This window comes from Halichoeres trimaculatus, unplaced genomic scaffold (assembly GCF_033239565.1).
Source record: "Halichoeres trimaculatus isolate MK-OKI-2021-1 unplaced genomic scaffold, fHalTri1.1 fHalTri1_scaffold_22, whole genome shotgun sequence".
NCBI classification, from domain to species: Eukaryota; Metazoa; Chordata; class Actinopteri; order Labriformes; family Labridae; genus Halichoeres; species Halichoeres trimaculatus.
Genome location: NW_027437200.1, coordinates 20,246,564 through 20,266,985, shown reverse-complemented (window position 1 = coordinate 20,266,985; position 20,422 = coordinate 20,246,564). Strand labels below are relative to the sequence as shown.

General features: G+C 38.9%; 2 protein-coding genes across 2 annotated transcripts in view; both read right to left on the bottom strand.

Moving 5' to 3' along the window:
• Window positions 1-745: 745 nt before the first annotated feature.
• LOC141784521 (uncharacterized) lies at window positions 746-3,309 on the bottom strand. Its single transcript, XM_074662359.1, has 5 exons — window positions 3,231-3,309; window positions 2,940-3,060; window positions 1,527-1,696; window positions 1,246-1,424; window positions 746-969 (listed from the first exon to the last, which is right to left on the bottom strand). The coding sequence occupies exons 1-5, from the start codon at window positions 3,307-3,309 to the stop codon at window positions 781-783; spliced, it is 738 nt and encodes a 245-aa protein (XP_074518460.1). The 3' UTR covers window positions 746-780.
• Window positions 3,310-4,611: 1,302 nt separating this feature from the next.
• Window positions 4,612-20,422, bottom strand: part of tesk1b (testis associated actin remodelling kinase 1b) — a 34,580-nt gene continuing 18,769 nt past the window's right edge. Inside the window, exons 3-11 of the mRNA XM_074662084.1 lie at window positions 19,008-19,129; window positions 18,873-18,921; window positions 17,463-17,609; window positions 15,786-15,868; window positions 9,697-9,787; window positions 8,721-8,804; window positions 7,128-7,214; window positions 6,698-6,794; window positions 4,612-6,614 (exon numbers count right to left, since the gene is read on the bottom strand). Of these exons, the coding sequence (XP_074518185.1) occupies window positions 5,500-6,614; window positions 6,698-6,794; window positions 7,128-7,214; window positions 8,721-8,804; window positions 9,697-9,787; window positions 15,786-15,868; window positions 17,463-17,609; window positions 18,873-18,921; window positions 19,008-19,129 (1,875 nt within the window). The 3' untranslated portion in view covers window positions 4,612-5,499. The remainder of the gene's footprint in view (window positions 6,615-6,697; window positions 6,795-7,127; window positions 7,215-8,720; window positions 8,805-9,696; window positions 9,788-15,785; window positions 15,869-17,462; window positions 17,610-18,872; window positions 18,922-19,007; window positions 19,130-20,422) is intronic.

The window sequence follows — 20,422 nt, the reverse complement described above, 5'->3', positions numbered from 1 at the left end:
CTACCACTCGAGTCATGACCTTTGTTGTAGATCGTCTTCTATCTTCTTTCAAAGTCTACCAGAAGAAGTCAGAGGTGGAAGGCGAGTGATCAAGGAAAGCTCACACTTTTACAAAGGTTTAAAAAGTTGTTTTCCACCTTTTCGTAACAATAAGACTTCCGACTTTTCAACAAGGTCCCTGTACACCCCAGCCCTTTACAGAGCAACCTTCAAAACCCACATTTTCAGAAGGCTCTCCTTGTTTAGGTATCAGTCTCTGTTTGTCCGACTTGTCTCACCAGGGGAGTGTGACACAGACGGGATGCTGACACTAGCTCCACGCCACCACTGTCACAGTAAACCACGCCTGAGCTGGAGTCATGATTCACAGGATCACCTCCGTTTCTCTGTGGTGACATCTGGTCCTGGTCGTCTTGGCTGGAAGAGGAGTCGTCTGACATTTGGTCCTCCACAAAATCGACATGGATGTCGAAGTGGTTGACCGGTTCCAGGATAGGTGGGATTAAAATGACTGGATCGTGGATGGATGTCTTCAGGAGAGAAATGCTCGGTCAGTTGTTTGTAAGAAAGGAATATTTCTGAGGGAATTCAGAGAAATACCTGGGTCTTGGGTGGATTTTCAGTGGTTGGTTCGTCTCGTTTGGGTCGTCGTATGAACATCGTGAGAAGTGGAACAAGAAGCAGAGACGTCAGGCCGGCTGCCAGACACAGCAGTGGCACCAAACCTGACAACAAAGACAAACAAACTGCTAAACTTAGTTTCTAATCAAATGTATAAATTTAGAAGTTAAACGTCTTCCTCTCACCGGATTTGGAAACAGTTACGACACACTGGGGAGCAGATTTTGGAGATGCAGCGATTGAGAAGGTTGGAAAAGAGAAGTTGGCAACGGCACAGTAGTTCTGACCCGGAGCCAAGCCGGAGAACTCCACATAGGAGACTATTTCCTGGGTCCAAACTGTGCGACTCTGGGAGAACACAAATTACCACCTTTCAAAATAAAAGCACAAATTCAAAAAAGCCAAAACCACCGATAATGCAAACAACTTCTTGACCTTTTGTAAAGCATAAGCTACCAACTCAAGAAATAGTGTTATGGGTTATGTGTGTGCAAATCTTTCAAGACCTAAAAACTAAAGAAACAAAGAAACAAAGAAACCGAAGACCAAAGAAAATAAACTCTTGAAGAAATTTTAGACTGTAATTTTTTTAGAAACAATAAAAACAAACAAAACCCATCCAACCTGGAACTGAGAACGGTTGAGGTTGTTGTACACGGTCACTGTAGTCCAGGGGTCAATCAGCTGAGTGATGGGACAGCACCTCTCCACAGAGCACCTCCTGTTGGCAGCACAGGGGAACTGCACCTTCACCAACAGCTGCTCCTCTCTCAGAGACACTGTGACAGACGGAGGGCTGTACTCTGGAGGAGAGAGGAGAAGAAGAAAGGACTGTTAATTATCCCAGAGCCTGATGTTAATTACAGGACAACACATTACAGCGGACTGCTGCTGCTGCCACTGACTGAAGTCACTGTAGTCAAACTTGCGCGGCTCGATCCAGACGGTGGAGCTGGGGTCACGGTGCACGCCCAGACGGATCATGTTGTAGAGCTCGAAGTTTGAGAAGGCGTGAGAGATGTCGCAGCTGCGGGATGAGACCCAAACACACCACGCTACATCCTGCCAGGGGTCCCTGAAAGAGAGTTTACAGAAACACATCTAATGTCCATACAAATATCCTCATACTTAGAGCATAAAGAAAAAGAGAAAACAGTAAATATACAAAATTACTCTGATGCATGTGAGAAAGAACAAATTATTGGCTCCAAGTATTTTTATTTCTGCAGACAGCAACAGAAATGATTTATATTAAATATATACATATTTAAATCCCCCTTTGCAAAGTTTCAGTTTACATATTTTTGCAATATCTAATCTTAAGGATATTTCCTTCATTAATTTTTCTATTTTTTTTACTTGTACAAAATATTTCTATGAAAAAACAAAAAAAACCATAATTAAATCAAAATACAGAATAAAAAACATTTATTTCTGATCCTAATCTAGGAATCTTAAATTTAATCCCATAATTCTGAGGAAAAAAAAATAATGTTAGTAATTGGACTACAATCCTAAGAGTTCTTAGATTTAAAAAAAAAAAAAAAAAAAAACTAGTTAAAAAAAATAAATTTTGACATATCTTAAATTCAAATTATGGAAACATTTTTTTATATTCTCAGAACTGAGTCAGAAAATTTTTTTTTTTTAATTTTAAAAAATAATTTGGAATTTGACTGACTTTATGATAGCTAGCATTAACATTTTATTCCTAAGAGAAAATATATAATCAGATGTCTAACTCAGAGTTAAAAATTTTTATTCAGGAAAATTTTATTTATCATAAGATCTAAGTTAAAGATCCAGGAAATTCAACTTTTTGCAAAGATTTTGAGCTAAAACTCCCAATTCTCATTCTTTTTGAAAAACTTTTTTGAAATCGGATATATGGGCTCAAATTAAAAAATCTGGGATTCAAACCAGAGTTCAAACTTTGTAATAAAAAAAATAAAAATTTAAGTTGCAATTCAGATTTTTTTTCTCAGAATTTTAAGACAGAAGTTAGACATCTTCATTTGATCTAAAGATTTTTTATTATTATTTTTTATTTATTATTTTTAAATCAGATTTCTTTTATCTCAGAATTCTATATTAACCAATTTACGTCTTTTTTAAAGAATGTAAAACTAAATTGTCTGATATATTTTTTACTTGTAATTTTTTTTTGTAATTGTCTTAATTTAAAATCTGGTGCACACACAGCAAGGGTTAAAACTGCTTGTGCATCCAGATACTTGTGGCTCATGTAGGAGCAGAATTAAGTGATTGTGTGTGTGTGAGTGAGAGACAGTCCTGGGACTTCAGACAGGAATACTTACCCCTGAGTCTTTGTCTGTACAGTGTAGGTGGTATTAGGACTGGCATGGGGACAATCCCACCGCAGGAGGCAGCCTAAATCCAGTGACTCCACCGTAGTGAAGCAGACTAACCCCGACGACCCTGAAAGGTTCGCACGAAACCAAACAGAAATAGCACAATTACTCAGATTCTCATTGACGCTTTAAGTCTGATTGTCACAACATGGTTAACCCGCACAGACTGGACACTGCAGAGACACTGCGGACAAACTATTAAACAGTTAATTTACAAAGTTTCAGTTCAGCTCTCACCTTTGCTGAGCAGGGCCACCATGATACAAAACCTCATGGATGCTTTTAACCGGTCCTTAGTGATCCCTGGAGTCTCCATGGCTCTTCCGTGACCTCTGGATCAAGTGAGCAGCACAGGGATGGTCTGAACAGGAGCAGGAAGAGTCCCGGTCCCTGTGGTGAGGCACCATGAGGCACCGAGGACGGGATGGAGTGAGCTGCGGGGGAGAGCCGGCAGGAGCGAGGAAGGGGTGGAGAGATAAGGACTTAATTGAAGGCCAGTGTTTTTGTAAAGGAGAGGAGAGGCTGTAATCTACTTAGAGGGACGAGACTTCACGACCGAGACATAACAAGCAGACAGGGATATTTATTAATTAACAAAATACTAACATACTTTTTTTTTTCTCTCTCTAATTTTATGTCTATCCAAACTCAATCCATCCTAAAACTTAAAGAGACCCTGAAATCTTGAATGTTGTTTTGTCCCAATTTTTTTTTCCACATTTACAAACCAGTCCCCAAAAATTTAGACTTGTATTATTTAATATGTGTGCACAGGACAACTATTGTATGGAAGCCTGTTTCTGCCAGGTAAAAAAAAAAATGTTTACCTGACTCAGCAAATAAAAACAACAAAGAAAAAATACAAGTAAACTTTTCTTTAAAACAATAAAAATAACAAGGCTTACATTTTTACTTGCTTGAAAAATATAATTATTTTGTGCATATCGACTTTTTTATGAAGATTTAAGGGGCAATGTATTGTCCCCTGTTTTAAATAAAGATTTTTATTTTATAAAAAAAGTCACATCAGACAAAAAAAACATTGGAAAAAAAGATTTAAAACTTTTTTAGTTTGTCAACTGAAAAAAATGATCTAGTTCTGTCAAATTAATTTAAAAAAATAAAATTAAAATAAAATCTGTAGAGTAATATGTAGATTTTAATACTAAATGTAATTAATGCTAGCTTAAATGATTCCATGGTACCATCACGTAGCACTTGATAATTCAACTAGCTTTAGCCTCTTGGTTTGCTTTTTTGCATGCTAGCATGTTTAATGTGTTACTGACCTCACACACATGCTAAAACTGACGAAGCTAACTTATAACTCATTTTGAGTACATTGAAAAAAATGTTAGCATAAAAGTCTGTATTTATTACTGTTGTACTTTTGCTATCCAGATAAATTAATTTTGAAAAAGGTGGCTAAAAATGACTGCTAACATGTTTTTGCTAATATGTAGCATTGAAGTAGGTTGTGTAAAGATTGCTAATATGTTAGTATTAATGAATAAGGGCAAACATTATTTAATGTTAGCTCACTCTTGTGCTAGCTTAACACACAACTGGGGTTTGTTAGCATGTCATTTCGCAGGTGTTTTGGTAAAAAATAAAGGATCAGACTGTGTTTAAATGCCTTCAAGATTTTATATGGATGTCCATTTGAGATTTTACAGTCTTGGACCAACAGATTAGCCACCCTGCTAGCATGGCTAGAGCGAGCCATATCAAGAGAACAACACTGCATTCTATGTTTTTATTCAATGTCATCTTTAAATAATAAGAATCTGTACATCTCTTAAGCAGGTCTTTGACCTTTCATTCCCAAAAGTAATAATGACATCAATATTTTCCTTATTAACAAACAGTAATACAGCTGAAGTGCTTAACCAGGCCAATAGAGATCATACAGCCACAAAACAAGGGTGTACAGCACACACCTCTCACACCCACACACACTCTCACACAGTTGATCACTACACACTCACACGTCTCAGCAGTGCCATACACCTCCTGGTAATTAAAGACATAAAGCAAAACTGCCTGTTCATTCAGAAACAGCACCAAACATGAAAGTCATTGCAGCAGTAATAATACTAAGCTTAACATTCCTCTTTTTCAGCATCATTTCATCAATTTCATCAGTCATAGGAATCTTTACATCAGTAAATATACACACAAACCAACTGGGCCCCAAACTGGAGAGTGATCATGCTGCCCATCAGTCAGCTCAACGCAGGCACAGCTCATCTCTGGAGTAGTTACACCCTCGGCCCAGCAGAGGGCGGAATTCAACAGGATACCAGTGTCTCAATCTGCAGTTGATTGAAAGAGTCAACCTGGAGTGTGTTAAAGTTTAAAGATCTGGGGAGTGTGATCTGCACCAAAAAAAAGCATGTCGAGAAAACAAGCGGGGTATTGCTGCTTTAAAATCTGTGCAAATTCTAAGAAGACCCGCTTGGTTTCCAGAGGAGCTTCTACAGCAGAGCTTCTTTGATTGAGGAGTTTAGGTTTGAGCACCCGGCAGAGCGCGTCCCGGCTCCAGGCTGTTGGTGGTGGTGGTCGTGGGTGAAGGTGGAAGTCCTTTGGGACCCGGACCAAGCAGCCCTCGTGAAGCCGCGTGGTCCCCGTTCAAGTTCTTGTACGGGTTCCTGCGCGGTGGAGCTCTGAGACACATCGAAGGGAAGCGAAGGCCGGCGAGGCAGCAGCCCGGACAGGAGATCACCTCCTCTTGGTCCAGAGAGTGTCCGCTGCCCGACCCAAACGGGGATGAACCGGCGGGATCGCTGGGAGGGGAGTGGTACCCGTTGTTGTTGATTGGAGGTGAAGTGCTGGAGTTATTCGCCGTGTTCCATCCCAAAGGTCGACTCACGTTGTTGTTGTCCAAGTTGGACAGAGGAGGCAGGCACGGGGGGCCGTTGGAAATCGCTGACCCCCAGCCGTTTGAGAACGGCGGCATGGAGGGCTGGATGGGAGTCGAGGAATGTGATGGAGCGATGGAGGAAAGTTTTGAGTAAGGAGCAGTACTGTCATGTGCATCTGGGGAGCTGGTGCAGTCCATAGGCTCCTCCTCCTCCTCCTCCTCTTTGTCCTCTTCTTGGTCAAGTGAAAGAGGAAGACCTGAATCACTCCCCAGATTCGTCCCACTCCCCTCCAGATTCTCCTTCTCCCCGTTTAAGAGTCTCTCATCTTCGCCCAGTCCGTTTGTTTCCACGTCCACAGAGTCCATCTCAGACTGGGACTCCTCCTCTGTGAGGACAGTGTTTGGTGCTGATGTGAGGTATGGAGGAGGTGTGCAGGGGAGGGAGTGGCAGCGCCGGTGCCGCCGTGGTTGTTCGTCAACGTCGGACTCGGATGCGGAAGGGTCGTCGCAGTCCGGCGGTGGAGGAAGAGTGAAGGTGAGGGAGATCACCGACTTGCTCGGGGTGTCGAACAGCTTGATCTTCCCGCCTTTGAGGTCCTCCCTCTGGGAGAAGGGGTTGACCCGAGCTGGGGTAGTCGTGTTCACTGAGGGGGGCGTGTCTGGAGGGTGGAGCATGTCCGATTTGCTGCGGGAGAGGCGAGGGTCTGTCGGGAGGCCGAGAGATCGCCTTCGAAGCGAACCGATTGCTGGGTGCACAGCTGTGAAGAAGGAAAGGTAAAGTTTATCAGCATTCTCTAGACTCTTAAACATCTTCACGTTTTGTTGTTCGATGATGACTCACCTTTAAGTGTTGCGTCATCCTTCTGTTTCCGTTCAGCCTGTTTCCGCTCAAGCTCCACGACGATTTGTGAGAAGGATGGACGGAGGTTCGAATCCATCTGGCAGGAGAGAGGAGACAATCAACGGACTGAGCAACGTGATGAATGAACACGGAAGTCGTGCTGACAGCTAAATAGAAATCTAATCACATTTTAGTTTCAAATTTAATTCTCTGCAATCTGAAACGCAATTTAGATGCAGCAGACTTTCTCCACGTATGGAGGAAACAGATCCTACACTTCAAACATGGTGTTTAGCAACATTTGGCACCTGAAAGAAAAGACGGAAGCGTCTTTTTTCCCACAACATAAAGAAACGCTATAACCTCTGAATGTTTCCTGTTTGAATCCGTCATGTCATATATCAGAAAGGAGAGAAAGTCTGTTTCTTACATTACAACAGGAAATGGCCATATCCAGGAAGTCTGAAGGACAGTCCCCGACCATCTGCTGAAAGGCCTCAACGTCCAAACCAAAGTCCTGTAAACAAACACAACAACAGGGTTTCATTCCTAGGTTTATGTTCACAAAAACATCACTTTTCCAGATCTGCTGTTTCATCCCAACCTGCAAAATAACCTCTGATTTAGTGACCTCATAATGCCACAGTTTGGTGGCTCTAGCTGCTGTTCCGTTAAACAACCACAAGGGGGAGAAATAGCCCCATGAGAGCTTCAAGATGCTGCAGAGAACTCAGAGAAGAGCAGTCTGTGAATCTAATGCAGGGAGAAACCAAGGTGGTTCACTTTTTGGTAGCCCAAAAATGTGGCGCGAGAGAGTGTAATGTCAACAATCGCGTGTTCATAACGGGGGTCGTCCTATTATTGGAGTCAATATGGTCATACTTTTTAAAATATACATACTTTCACAGTGTTATGACCTAGCCTAAAAGCTACTTTGGAAAAACAATAGTAAGTCAAATTGTGTGTTTTAGTCAATCGAGAAATGAAGCCAATGTGGGAGTGCCAAAAAACTGCAGTTCAGAGCCCAGCCCAGTAGTTTAGGTGGCGCTCCATCACAGGTGGCCCAGGTTCAAATCCAGCCAGTGGCCTCTACCTCACATCACTCCCCATCCTCTCCCTGTTTCCTAATCTACTCACTGTCCTCTCTTGTATCCTATTAAAGGTATAAAAGCCAAAAAATAACTTAAGAATTTTTTTTTTAATGCAGTTCCTCCAGTGTCCACTTGGGGCTGGCTGCAGAAGTACCAGAAACCACATACACAACAATTCAAAAAGACAATCTTTGCAGAAAAAAACTGACACACTTACACTCTAGAAGTTTAAAAGGTAATTTCTTTAAACGGCTCACGTTGAATTGAGATAACTTTTATAACTCTTTAACGTTTTGAAAGATATTGATATTATGGATTTTGCCCAATCAGAGGTACAGGTGTCTCGACGGACAAGCTAGCCCTCTGTAGAAGTTAGCGTTAAGGCTATTCTGCCACTTTTCGTCACTCTACCTTGACCAAATTAAAATGTGTCAGCATTTTTACCGACCACCCACCACCAATAGGCTTCAGAAACAAGTAAGTGATGTCACCAAGGTTACGTGAATGTATCATAGAGTTGATACTTGAAGCGTGGTCCCTGCACCAACTGCACTAATACACATTGTGAGTTGCACAAACTTTTATCTATATAAAAACATTTCCTTTCTTACTTCCTCTTCTAAGATGACAATCAACATAAATATCAGAACAGCACATATCCACTTTTTTTTTCTCTACTTGTTTTTCAAAACGATCTCCGTTGCGGTGAAACCGTTTCTTGAACTTATTTTGACACTCTGCTTGCACAACAGTCATGTGCGCGAGGCTCTTATGAAACGCTGACACACTTCTGGAAGCAAATTAATTCAAGAGCTCTCGTTGAAGGTAAGTATGATATCAAAAATGTGTATTAGTATGAATTTTACGAAGGTTTAATAAAAGACTCGTGCAGAGGATGATGAGCTTGTGATGACAAGGCTGTCTTCTGTTACCTCAGTGCGCGGCAGGATGTCAGGGTCGGCCTGTATCCTTGCTATGATCTCACACAGGATGATACCGTAAGCAAACACGTCCACCTGGTAAAAAGGAAAAGTGGATGAAAGGAGGCAAATGCCAATAAGCTTCAAAAACACTTGACAGATCAACAATTAAAATGTTTCTTCAACTTTCTCTGTTATTCCATGCAAATTTGTGAATAAACTTCAAAAAGAGGCCAGAGAAGCAATAATTTCTTTACCCTTTAAAAGGCTTTCTTGGTAGTTGAAATATTAAAGGGAAAGTTTTGCGTTTTTAAAGCAAGATAACATAAATGCCTGTCAGTATAAGGGGGCTCACTCGGAAGGCTCTACCAGGTAATTTAGCAAATTTCAAGATACTATGTTTTGACTCGACTTAGAAATGTGTCAGAGTTTTGCGTTTGCCGCTAAAGAGTAGAGTTGAAAGTCTTGCTTCCGTTCTGCTTCTCTGGCCACTTTCCCAACAAAGAGGCCGAGCTGATTGGCATCCCTCGTGGGTATAAAACACTCACCCAGTGTATTTCTTCTCTCTTATCTTTTAAAATGCTAGGCAAAGAAGTCTGTTTCCTGTTATGTAAGCTAAGAGAATTAGTGTCATATTTGTACTTGTCAATCTAATCCACGTTCTGGATCAGGTTTCGACAAATTCGTAGTTTCGTTTAGGCTCAGACAGTCTGCATAACAAAAATATCACCACCATCTTTGAAATGAAACCCTAGCACAGCATCATGATTTCCACCCAGCTGTGCAGAAACACACCAGTAACAAAGGCCAAGATTTCACCCTCTTATATAACTCCATTCCTGTTTGCCTTTCATGTAACGACTCAGATATTAAATATTTATTGCTCCACTTCACCGCCTGACTCTGGCTTTATTTGCTTTCATCACACCCACACTGGACCTTGAACCCACACAGCTGAAAGCTAATGAGGAAGACAATCCGTCACTACCTTCTCATTATAAACCTCTCCTCTCAGCACCTCCGGGGCCATCCAGTAGGGGGAGCCGACCACGGCCAGAGGCTCCTGCTCTTCTTCCTCACTGCATAGGGAGGGCAGAGAGATACAAAGATGAAAAGAGAGGGTTACTTTCATGTCAAAAAAAAGCTCCTTTATTCAAAAGAATCCCATTCAATTCAATTGAGGGGATGCTCTTTTGAAACATCATCACTTGAAGGCAAAAAAAATCCTTTCAGAGCTGAAGAGACGGCTGGATTAATGATTACCAAATGAGTCAGAGAATACATTTTTGAACATCAGAAAAAGAAAAACCTCCAAATGTGTCTAAGATGTATTTAAAATGGGAAATGTAAATGAACAATTAATAAAAAATGTTTTAAAATAATCTCTTGATGCATGGACTCATAATTTCAGCCACAGGTTTATATAAAAAATAAAAGCTTTGAAAAAATAATAATGCCTCAATCCTTGGGTAATCCCAGTCTACTAACAAGCAAAGCTAATGTTAGCGCTAGCTTGACTGAAAACAGACATTTTTCTGCTTTATTCTTGTGTTGTCTCTTACATGTTGTTGATAGAAGTGAGACATCTAGTGTCTGAAAGTGGTTACTGCACAATTTGATTTTATTTAAAATCTTAAGCTTGGTCTGAGGTCGGCCATTACTCAGCACTTTTTCCTTTTTTTCTTCCTGTTGGAAAATAAAAAAACGTTTGTCTGTGAGTATTTTTTACTTTCAGAAGATCAATTCTGTTTTTTCTTGAAGTGTTTGTGATGTAATCCCATGATGAAAGTTGGGGATCTGTCTAAATCCAAGGATCAATGTATGCTAACCGTTAGCATGTCTGTGTAATTCGCTATGTACGTTAGCATCGCGCTAGCGCCATGTTTTCTTCATCGTTTTTGATACTTAAAGAGACTTAAAACAGGTTAAATGTGTTGATGCTTAATTCTCTAATGTCAGACTGATATCCATGTCTTTGTGTGTAAAGTTTTACAGCGTTTTTCTGAGTTAAACTTCAACCAGAAGCATCTGAATCTGAGTTTTCTGGGAGAAGCTGTTATCTATCTCACTGAAAGCTACCAGTTAGCTTATTTTGGCTAATGTTGTGTTTTCTGCCAGCCTGGCTCTGATATAGTTTGTTAGCTTAATAATTTCCTTCAAAAATGTTTAACAGTCACCACAGAAGTTGCAACTGGCAATTTTTTTATGTAATTTCTATAAAGAAGGGACAAAACAGGCTTGAATTATTTTCCAGGCATTCTGACTTTAGCCACATTTTTATGGTTTTGTCCCTTATAAAAAAGTATACTGGAATAATATTCAGAGGAAAATTAAAATCATATTGAACAGTCCCATTCACTTGAATACAGACTTCATTTTACAAGGTAGAAGAGTGGAGAAAATTTGTAAAGAAGATGACCAATATTTGCTAAGGGTTCTGCGTATAACAGTGCTAAAACTGGCTTTAAAAAACAGGTCCTCTGATAGACAAGTTTCCCTTTAAAAATATATTTTTATTACTATTACTCTTTGTTTTTTGTTTTTCTTGCTTGTTTCTTTTTTCACTTCTTTCTAATTTTGGAAACTTATCTTGTCTTTCCCTCAAGTCATACCTTATTTTAATTTATTTAACTAATTTTTCTTGTTTGTCTTTGAGATAAATACTTAAGAGAAAGGGAAGAGGATCTTGGTTAAGGAAAAAATGATGTTTTGTTTTTTGTAATTCTATATCGTAAATGCCTTTTTTAAATTTCTCTTTCTCTGTTGTTGTTGCTGTCTTTTAAAAAATATTTACTTATTTATGTATCAATCTATTTATCGCCACAAATTTGGGGGGCACATTTTCTGACATCATATCAACTACAAAAATGTAAAATATTGTCATCCTTATGTTGAATTTAAAAAGGCTTGTAATGAATGTCAAAACATGATGGCGATAAAAAGGTATTAAAAAAATTTTTTTTTCCAAGCTAACTTTTTTTTCTAGTTTATTTTTAATGTTTGTTTTTTTTTTAAACTAAGAAAGATCAACAAAAACTTTCAAAAAGAGTAAACTGACAAAAAATACATATGTATATATACACTGAACTCCAATATATCCCACATTTTAAAATAAAGTCTCTTACAAAAAGGAAGAAAAATAAATAAATACAGTCCAGAGAAAAAAAGGAATTAAAAAAAGTATTTAAAAAAAAAATGTCCAGGCTAACTTTTATAAAATATTTTGCGTACTCACTAACTTACAATTTTTTGTATATCAAACAATTGTTCAAAACATTTCAAAGCAGAACTGTTTTTTTTTATGGTTACAACTTCTTCAATATGAGATTTAATGCTTTTTATTTTTTGTCCTTTGTAGTAAAAAAAAGAGTCTTTTGATTTTGTGGAAGTTTTTGTACAAAACACTGTTTTGAATAAAATACTTTTGGTTCTTAAAAATCACGATTGCCTTTTTAACAGTTTTTTTTGCTATAAACTTAAAAATGACTGGACTGATTAAGAAAATATATTTGATTTTTTTTCCTTCCTACAATAAAGTGTCAACTTGTGCTTTTAATTGACTGTAATGGCTATTGTTTGTCAGTTGATGAAGATAAAAAGCACTAGAAGCTTCTGTTTGGCGCCCCCTGTGGACAGTGCAGTAATTTCATGTTCTCGTCCAATTATAATGTGTGAGTAGAGTTTGTGTAGATCAAATAAAAATCATCAAACAGTCAGTCATATGATTGGATGTGTACCTTTGCTGTGGAGAATATAAACAAAGAGTCTTAAAGTATTTTCAAGCTTAAAACAACGACAGAGGAGCTGTTTATTTTGACGCTTCATGACCTACAAAGACGAACGAGACCTTCAGAGACATTAATTTTAATTTAGTCTGTTTCTTTTAAACCACTGAAGCATTTTTTTTTGTTTCAAAGGAGTAAAAAGGATTTGGGCTCACAGCTACGGTGTAAGAAAATAATGTGTCAGCTTCAGACTTTGCAAAGTTCACACAGTGACGCATGAGAAACGATGAAAGCAGATTTTTCCATTCAGGTTGAACGGGACTGTGATGAAGGATAAACAAACGGCTGCACGAACGCTGGGACACACACAGGCATCACGCTCCATTTCTTCACCACACGACCTAATCAAGACGTCTTATGTTGGTGCACACTTCCTCCGCGTCCAAGAAACCGCAGAGTTTTCAGTTAGCTGCAGATAACGTGCAGTATTTTGCAAGAAAGGAAGGAACACACACACACAGATACACACATACGCTACCATACACCCTGCTGGCAGATACTTCCTCTCTGTGCTATTTCCATCTGCTACTGTGCGCCATGATGCTGCAGAAATACAGCAGAGGAAGTGAGTGGAGAGGCAGCAGAGACAGTCAGCGCCCTGAATGTAAACACAGTTTGGAGTAGTGGAACGACCGGGACGAGCGAACTGAGCGCGTGCAGAAAGGAATGCAGGGAAGGAATGTACAGAAAGAGTTACAGAGTGACACCAAAAGGATGATGGGAAAGTAGCAGGACAGGAGGGATCCAGTAGGAGCAAAAACAGGAGGAGGAGGAGTGGAATACTTTGACCTTATTTGGAGCTCTTTTCCTAACACCCCCCCTCCTCTCCTCTCCTCTCCTTCCCTCCTTTCCTTCATGCCACAACCGCAGCACACTGAAGACGAGTCGCCAACATCACCCTTTCTGTGTCACAGGATACGCCAGTGTTTGGCGACAATGTCAAAGCAAACACGGCCTTGAATGCTACGGAAGCTCATTTCAGCAGCCGCTGTTGAAACAGAAGCTTCAGCAAACACATAACGTGTGTTTAATACCTGCGGGTTGACCAGATAAATATTTAAACATCACTTTTTAATATTTTTAGGAGATGTAACTGTAAAATGCTAGCAAGTGATATTAGCGTTAATGCTAAAGTACGAAGTTTAAACCTTAAAGTTTGAAGTTCCCCGTCCTGACAGTGATACACACATTTGTGCAAACACTGAAGGTGGCTGGGCACAAACAGAAGCAGTGAAAACACACACAAAGACAGGGGCATGCTGGGATACACAGACAGCTGTGACGTCTCAGAAACGTGTGTTTACAACGTGACGCTTGAGGCACTTGTTGGACATTTGTGAGTGTGATTAAACGGCTAAAAGTGCACAAAAAGATGCACGACGTGACAGCTGCTAAAAAGTGAAACCAAACATTCAGAGCTCCTCCTATTGATGGCTACAGTTCACCAAATTTATACTGGATGCAATGTTTATGCGCATATTCATTTAAGGCCAGGTGTGGTGTGTGTCATTTTAGAGTTGTCATAATTTTGAAGACATGTGACCAAAGCAATGCGCTCTGATTCGCTAAAATACACATGGAGCCCAACCCCCGAAAAAAATACACAAGAACAGCAGCTGTCAATCATCGTTAAACATGACGTAAAGCCTTGTTTTTAACCTCGTATAACTAATGAAAATGAAATTTTTCAGAAAAACGAGGACTTAAATACAAGGCAGCTAAATGATATCTTCAAATCACCACAATAATCAGACGTGAGGAACATTTCTACGAGGTGTGTTAATTTTTTAAAGTTAGACCACAGCCCATCTGGAATGACTGGGGAGGTGGATTTTTTGACCTATACTACAGCCAGCCACCAGGGGGAGCAGTTTTTGAAGCAACCTCACTTCAAGACTTTTTCTGTCTATGGTTCCAATAAACTAAAGCCCAATTTCTAGGTGACCATTTTTTATGCCATGTTTTGAATAACTCCAGTTGCAATTTTATGGCCATTTATTTTCCAGGAAACTTTCTGGTTTTTAATATTTGTGTACCGTTTATGCTCAGGTTTAAGTCTGAAGTATGTTTTCTTAGCAGGTGTAGGTCATGAAGCCCACTTCTTTCATGATACAGATGGAACATGTCAAACTTTAAAGTCAAAACACGTGTGAAAGAAATCCACTTTCAACACAGTTTCTGTCATTTTGTTCTGTTCTCTTCATGCTAATCACTGTTGGAGTGCATTCTGGGAAGTTTATTCAATCAGTTTTTTAAAGCAACAAATATCAGTGTTGTAATAAGTAATAAGGAAATGATATCAACGCCCATTTTGGGAGATGTTTTGGTTTCACTGTTTTTCAGTAGGAGAGGGGGTGTCCCGTCCATCTTTCCATGCCATCCATGCTCTAGCCTTGTTGGTTTTGTTAGAAGACCTTTTTATACTTCTGATTAAGTTCTTTATTTTGAATATTTTTGAAGATTAAAGAAGAGTAGACCACCACTTTTGGAATATATCTGCGTCACATTCAAATCTCTGACTAGACTAGAAACATGAAAACTTGTCACGCTGGATGCTCTACTGGAAAAAAAAAATCATGGTGGTTGAAAATCAGTCTAAAATGTAAAATTATGACCTAAGAACATGAACTACTTCATTTAAATCTGTGTGAATTGGTTTTTAGTGCTCACTGGTATCAGCTTTATTTTTACTTCCTAAAAAATTAAGTAAAAGTAGCATTCTTGTATCTTAATTATCACATTTAAAAAATAAGTAAAACTTAAAAAAAACTTAGGTCAAGTGCTTTTTCCCTGTCTTTCTTGTAAGTTTGATTCCTCTTTGTGTTGTTATCCCAGTGTTACTGTAGATGTTATATCACCAAACATCAGATTGAAGAAATGAAACTCTACTCAGTCTGTGTTCAGAGTTGCAGTGAATTGATGGTCGGGGATAAAATGTGCCACATAAATGCCTCTGCATATTAAAAAAAATTCTGCTGCAAACATAAAAAAACCCACAGCCACAAGTCTGAGATCCAACATGGCCGCCTGCCCTCCCTCGTACTCAGAGTGATATTAATAACAGTCCCCAAAGTGTGTGAAACTCTGGAAAAACTGGACTGGGGTTTGGAGTGAGTAACGTCTGTCTCTGTGTCTCCCACAGCTTCTCGTTTCTGATCACAGCGACGACTCACAGATTTAAAAAAAAAAAAAAAGGAGAAGTGCAGGACTGAGATTTATAGAGTGGGACGTATCTTATCTCCCCGTGTGCGCGTTGATAGAAACTTTGATGAATTGACTGTTACTGACTGACCTGTAATCTGGGATTTTCTCCGCCAGGCCGAAGTCTCCCACCACGCCCGAGCACACACAGCCCTCCCAGCGCACCAGGCAGTTCTGCACACAGGGGTCAAAGGTCACACACATCACATTTACTGCTCTTAAGTGTGTGTGTGTGTGTAAGTGTGTGTGTGTGCACATTCCTTTCTATATGACCCTCTGTGTAAACAGTGATGTAAGAGTTTATTGTGCAGAGCTGCTCATTCACTGTCAAGGATTTAAGGAAGCGTTTCTCAGTTATGAGCTCAGAGCAACAGCTGAGGAGAGGAGACAGATTTTTATTATTCAAGAATCGACAGAGGAAGTTAAACTGCTCACATGTTGGATTAATGAAACCAAGGAGAAGAGTAGAGCCACTGAAGATTATTTTTTTAAGCTTTGGCCAATTTGAAAATAAATTTTTTTTTTTTGATATTCTGAATAAAAAGTAATAACTGAGACTGAAATTTTGAAATAAAAAAAGTATTAAGATAAAAAGTCAATACTCTGGAAATAACAACTCAGAATTCAAGGAAAAAGTCAAAGGTCTGAGAGAGACAACTGAGGATCTTGAAAGTTATCATTCTATGAAAAAGTTGGAATTTGCAGAAAAAGTTTGAACAGAAGTCAGAAAATCAAATTCTGACAGTCAAATGAGAAACCTGAGAAAGGGGCAAATTTTCTCAAAGTTGTGAATCTGAGAAAAAGTCTGAAGTCTTCATTTTGAGAAAAGAAACCAAAAAAAAAAAATTGGTGAAGTCTGAATCTTATGAAAAAGTTTGAAGTTTGAGAGAAATTCTGCGAAATTCTGAAATAAAAATTGAGAAAAATGAGAATTAATTGGAAGGTAGAAAAAAAGGTCATAGGTCAGAGAAAAAAAAACTGATAAAGTTTTGATAAAGAAAACTGAGTATTCTGTCAATTCTGAGAAAAGTTGAGAAATCTATAAACCTGAAAAAAAAAGTCGGAATTTGACGAAAAAATGGGAATTGAGAAAAATTTATCATAAAAATTGGTCGTAAATATGAGAAAATGTCAGAATTTTTAAGGGAAAAAGCAATTTACCTTAAAAAAAGTTGTTAAACTGAGGAAAAGAGCTAAAACTTTGAGAAAAAGTTAGAAATCAGATGAAAAAATACAAACTCTAAAAAAAAATTATAATTTTGAGGAAAAAAAGGAATTCATTGATGAATTGGAAGGTTGGGAAAATGTTCGTTAATCTGAGAAAGGTCTGAATTTTAAAAAAAGGTAAATGTGAAACTCTTTAGAAAAGTTGTGAAACTGAGAACAAGAGATAAAAGTTTGAGAAAAAGTTGGAATTCGTACGTAAAATTAGGATGAAGTCAAAATTCTGAAACTCGATTCTAAGAAAAAGTCTAAATTCTAAAGGAAATTTCAGACTTTTTTTCAGATCTATCACTTAAAAAAAAAAAACTATGGATTTTTTATGGCCTAATTTCTGAAAAGTTTTCAGTGGCCACCTAAAAGATTCATGTGATTGTTGTTTTCTGTGTTTTCTCCTCTTGGGGGATCTTGACTTCTTACATCATTTATAGTAAAAGTGTTTTATTACACGTGTTATTCTCTGAGGGAAATCAGTCTGTGCTCTGGCTCAGTGATGCGTGTGTGTTGTCTGGTGTTCTGGCGTGTGTGTGTGTGTGTGTGTTGTCACCTTGGAGGTGAGGTCCCTGTGGAAGATGCCCTTGCTGTGCAGGTACTGCAGACCTCGGGCGATGTCCAGAGCCAGTTTGAGCCGAACGCTCCACGAGAGGTACACGTCGCTGCCGAGCAGCTGCTCCAGGTTACCGCCGTTTATGTACTAAAACACAGGAGGACGAGACAAGAGGAGCGAGTTAATTACACACACAGACAGACACACAGAGGCACAATGAGCACAACACACTCTGAAATGACTTTGGTGTGGATATGAAAGATGCTTCGCTTATTGTTCAGGGAGGCTGGGACCTGAATGTTTCACTGTGAGGAAGACAAATGCAAATTCAAAAGCAACAGTGTTGGAAATAACGGACGAATAGCTGCTTATGTTTACATCTTTACAGTCATTTTGATTAATTTATATAAAAAAATGTAAGTGTCAAAAATCTTTGTCAGCTCTAAAAATAAGACTCTGATCAACTTTGGTCTCCTGCAGGCTCGGAGGATGATCGCTTTGTCTTGGAAAGAGACTGAGGTTTCTTCTATACAGTCCTGGATAAGGGAAATGATGCCATGTGTTACAATGAAAAATTAACTTGTGTTATGAGAGGAAGAGCTCAAGAATTTAAAGAGGTATGGACACCCCGAGTGAACTTTCTTGGTCGACAATAATGACAACGAAATTTAGAGTGTGACAACCACATTATTATTTATTTATTTTTTATTTATTTTATTTTAATTAATTAATTAATTAATTAATTAATTAATTTATGTATTATTATTATTATTATTATTGTTATTTTCCATGCATATGATTAATTTGATCATTTATTTATTTATTGATACTTTATTTATTATTATTATTACTATTTTTATATATATGTATATATTACTTATTTCTGTATTATTATTATTATTATTTTCCTTGCATATGATTAATTTGATCATTTATTTATTTATTTATTTATTCTTTATTTATGATTATTATTATTATTATTACTATTTTTATATATATATGTATATATTATTTATTTATGTATTATTTTATTTTAGTGTTTCTAGTTTTTTTTTTATTTTTTTAATATTCATGTTTATGTTGTTTAAGAGAAAATGTTTGTTCTTTTATTTAATGTATTCACCCTGTTTTTCTGTTGAAAACTAATAAAAACATTGTTAAAAAAAAAAAAGAGTCAAAATCTTTTTTATCTCATCTAGATTCAAGTTTATCTGCATGTTGTTGTTTTCTTTCATTTGATTTAAAGGAGTCGTGCTTCAAGCATTCTGCGTGACAGCTGGTTCAGCTACACTGTGCTGTGTTTGTGTAGAGTTGTATATATAGCATTAAGCTAGCTGTCAAACTGAGCTGGATGCAGAGCAAACAAAAAAAATTCCACCCGTCTTTAAACTCCACGTCTCAGCCTCTTACCTCTGTGAGAGCGTGAAGCTGCCCCTCATGAACACACACTCCTATAAACCTGCGGGCAGAGCACACCAACAGTTAGCAAAAGCAGTTTATCTCCCATTGGAGATGATGTGAGTAAACCAGGAGTGTTTCATGTACCTGAGTATGTTTGGGTGTGACAGACGGTTCATGAGCTGGACTTCTTTGAGCATGTTGGCTCGGTTACTGGCCAGGATGTTCATCTTTAGCGCCATCACCTGGCCTGTCACACGGTGCTGCACCTGGATTAAAAAACAAACAAACAAAACACACAACAGTTTATTATCAATCAAAAAATGATGATCACGTGATTTCTAGTTAGAAATTCAAACTTGGCCTGTTGGGTGGCTGTGCTGTTGCTCTCCCTGCCTTGGCTTTTCATGTGCGCACATGAAAGGGAAGGGCGGTGGTCTCTCCTCACCTTTAACATTCCACGTAGGCACGTGGAAGGGCAGGGAGCTCCCAGGACAATGTTAATACTTCAGTTTTTTCTTGACTTTCTACAGTAAAATGTTTCTTATGCTCGTGACATAAATCATTATGAAACAGATAACTCACATTAGTCAACACCCTGTACCGTAATGACATGAAACTATGACAAGCTGCCGAGTTAAATAAACACTCAGTTTTTGGAAATCGTCCATAAAACAGAAGCAGGTCAGTCGAGTTTCCTGTAATTGTTTTGGCTGCGTCTGTGCCCTGCGACTGGCTGCCATGGCGATGTCTCAGCCTGGTATGGTAACCACGGTGACAGGTCGTATGTCAGCGCATATTTGCTCAGCGAGTAGGTCGACTTCAGAGAGAAACTAACACTGGCAGCAGATGAGCTCGAGATACTTGGGCAGAATGTGCGAAGGGAGGAAGTTGGAGGTGTTTGAGAGTCTGTAAGAGTGTGTGTGTGTGTGTGTGTGTGTGTGTGTGTGTGTGTGTGTGTGTGTGTGTGTGTGTGTGTGTGTGTGTGTTTTGTAGTGTGTGTGAGGAAGCACAATTCTGCGTGTAAGTAGGGAAAAGATCTGAAATCCAGCAGCTTAGGGGTTATCAACAAATCAACTGAGGGGTACATGCATGAAACATGTCTTGTAAATGTCTTGCTAGGCGCCGCCCTGTTGGCTATGGCTGCCTCTTGCAGCAGCTCTCTCTCTTTTTTGTCCGTTGCTAGTAATTTTTCTTCTTAGTCTTTGTATTTGGAGTGGATCATGATTTTGTTTGATTCAAAACTTTTTATGTCTTCAGTGATATTCTTACTGTTTTTGCTACTGTGGCTACCATGGCTGCATTGTTTACATGTGATATCAGCTGTTAGAAGCCTGTAGCATGTCAATGCTAACTGGTGCAAGGCCAGATGTTCCCCACAAGGTGAGGAGAAGGAGGTGAAGATGACGTGCTGGTTCTCAGGTGTGAGCTAAGAAGTGACGACATGGACTTGTCCTTCCATCCATCGTTATTGGGAACGTAAGATCTATCTCCAATAAGATGGACGAGCTAGCCGTGCTAACCCAGCAACATAGGGAATACCAGAAGGCAGAGTAGCATCA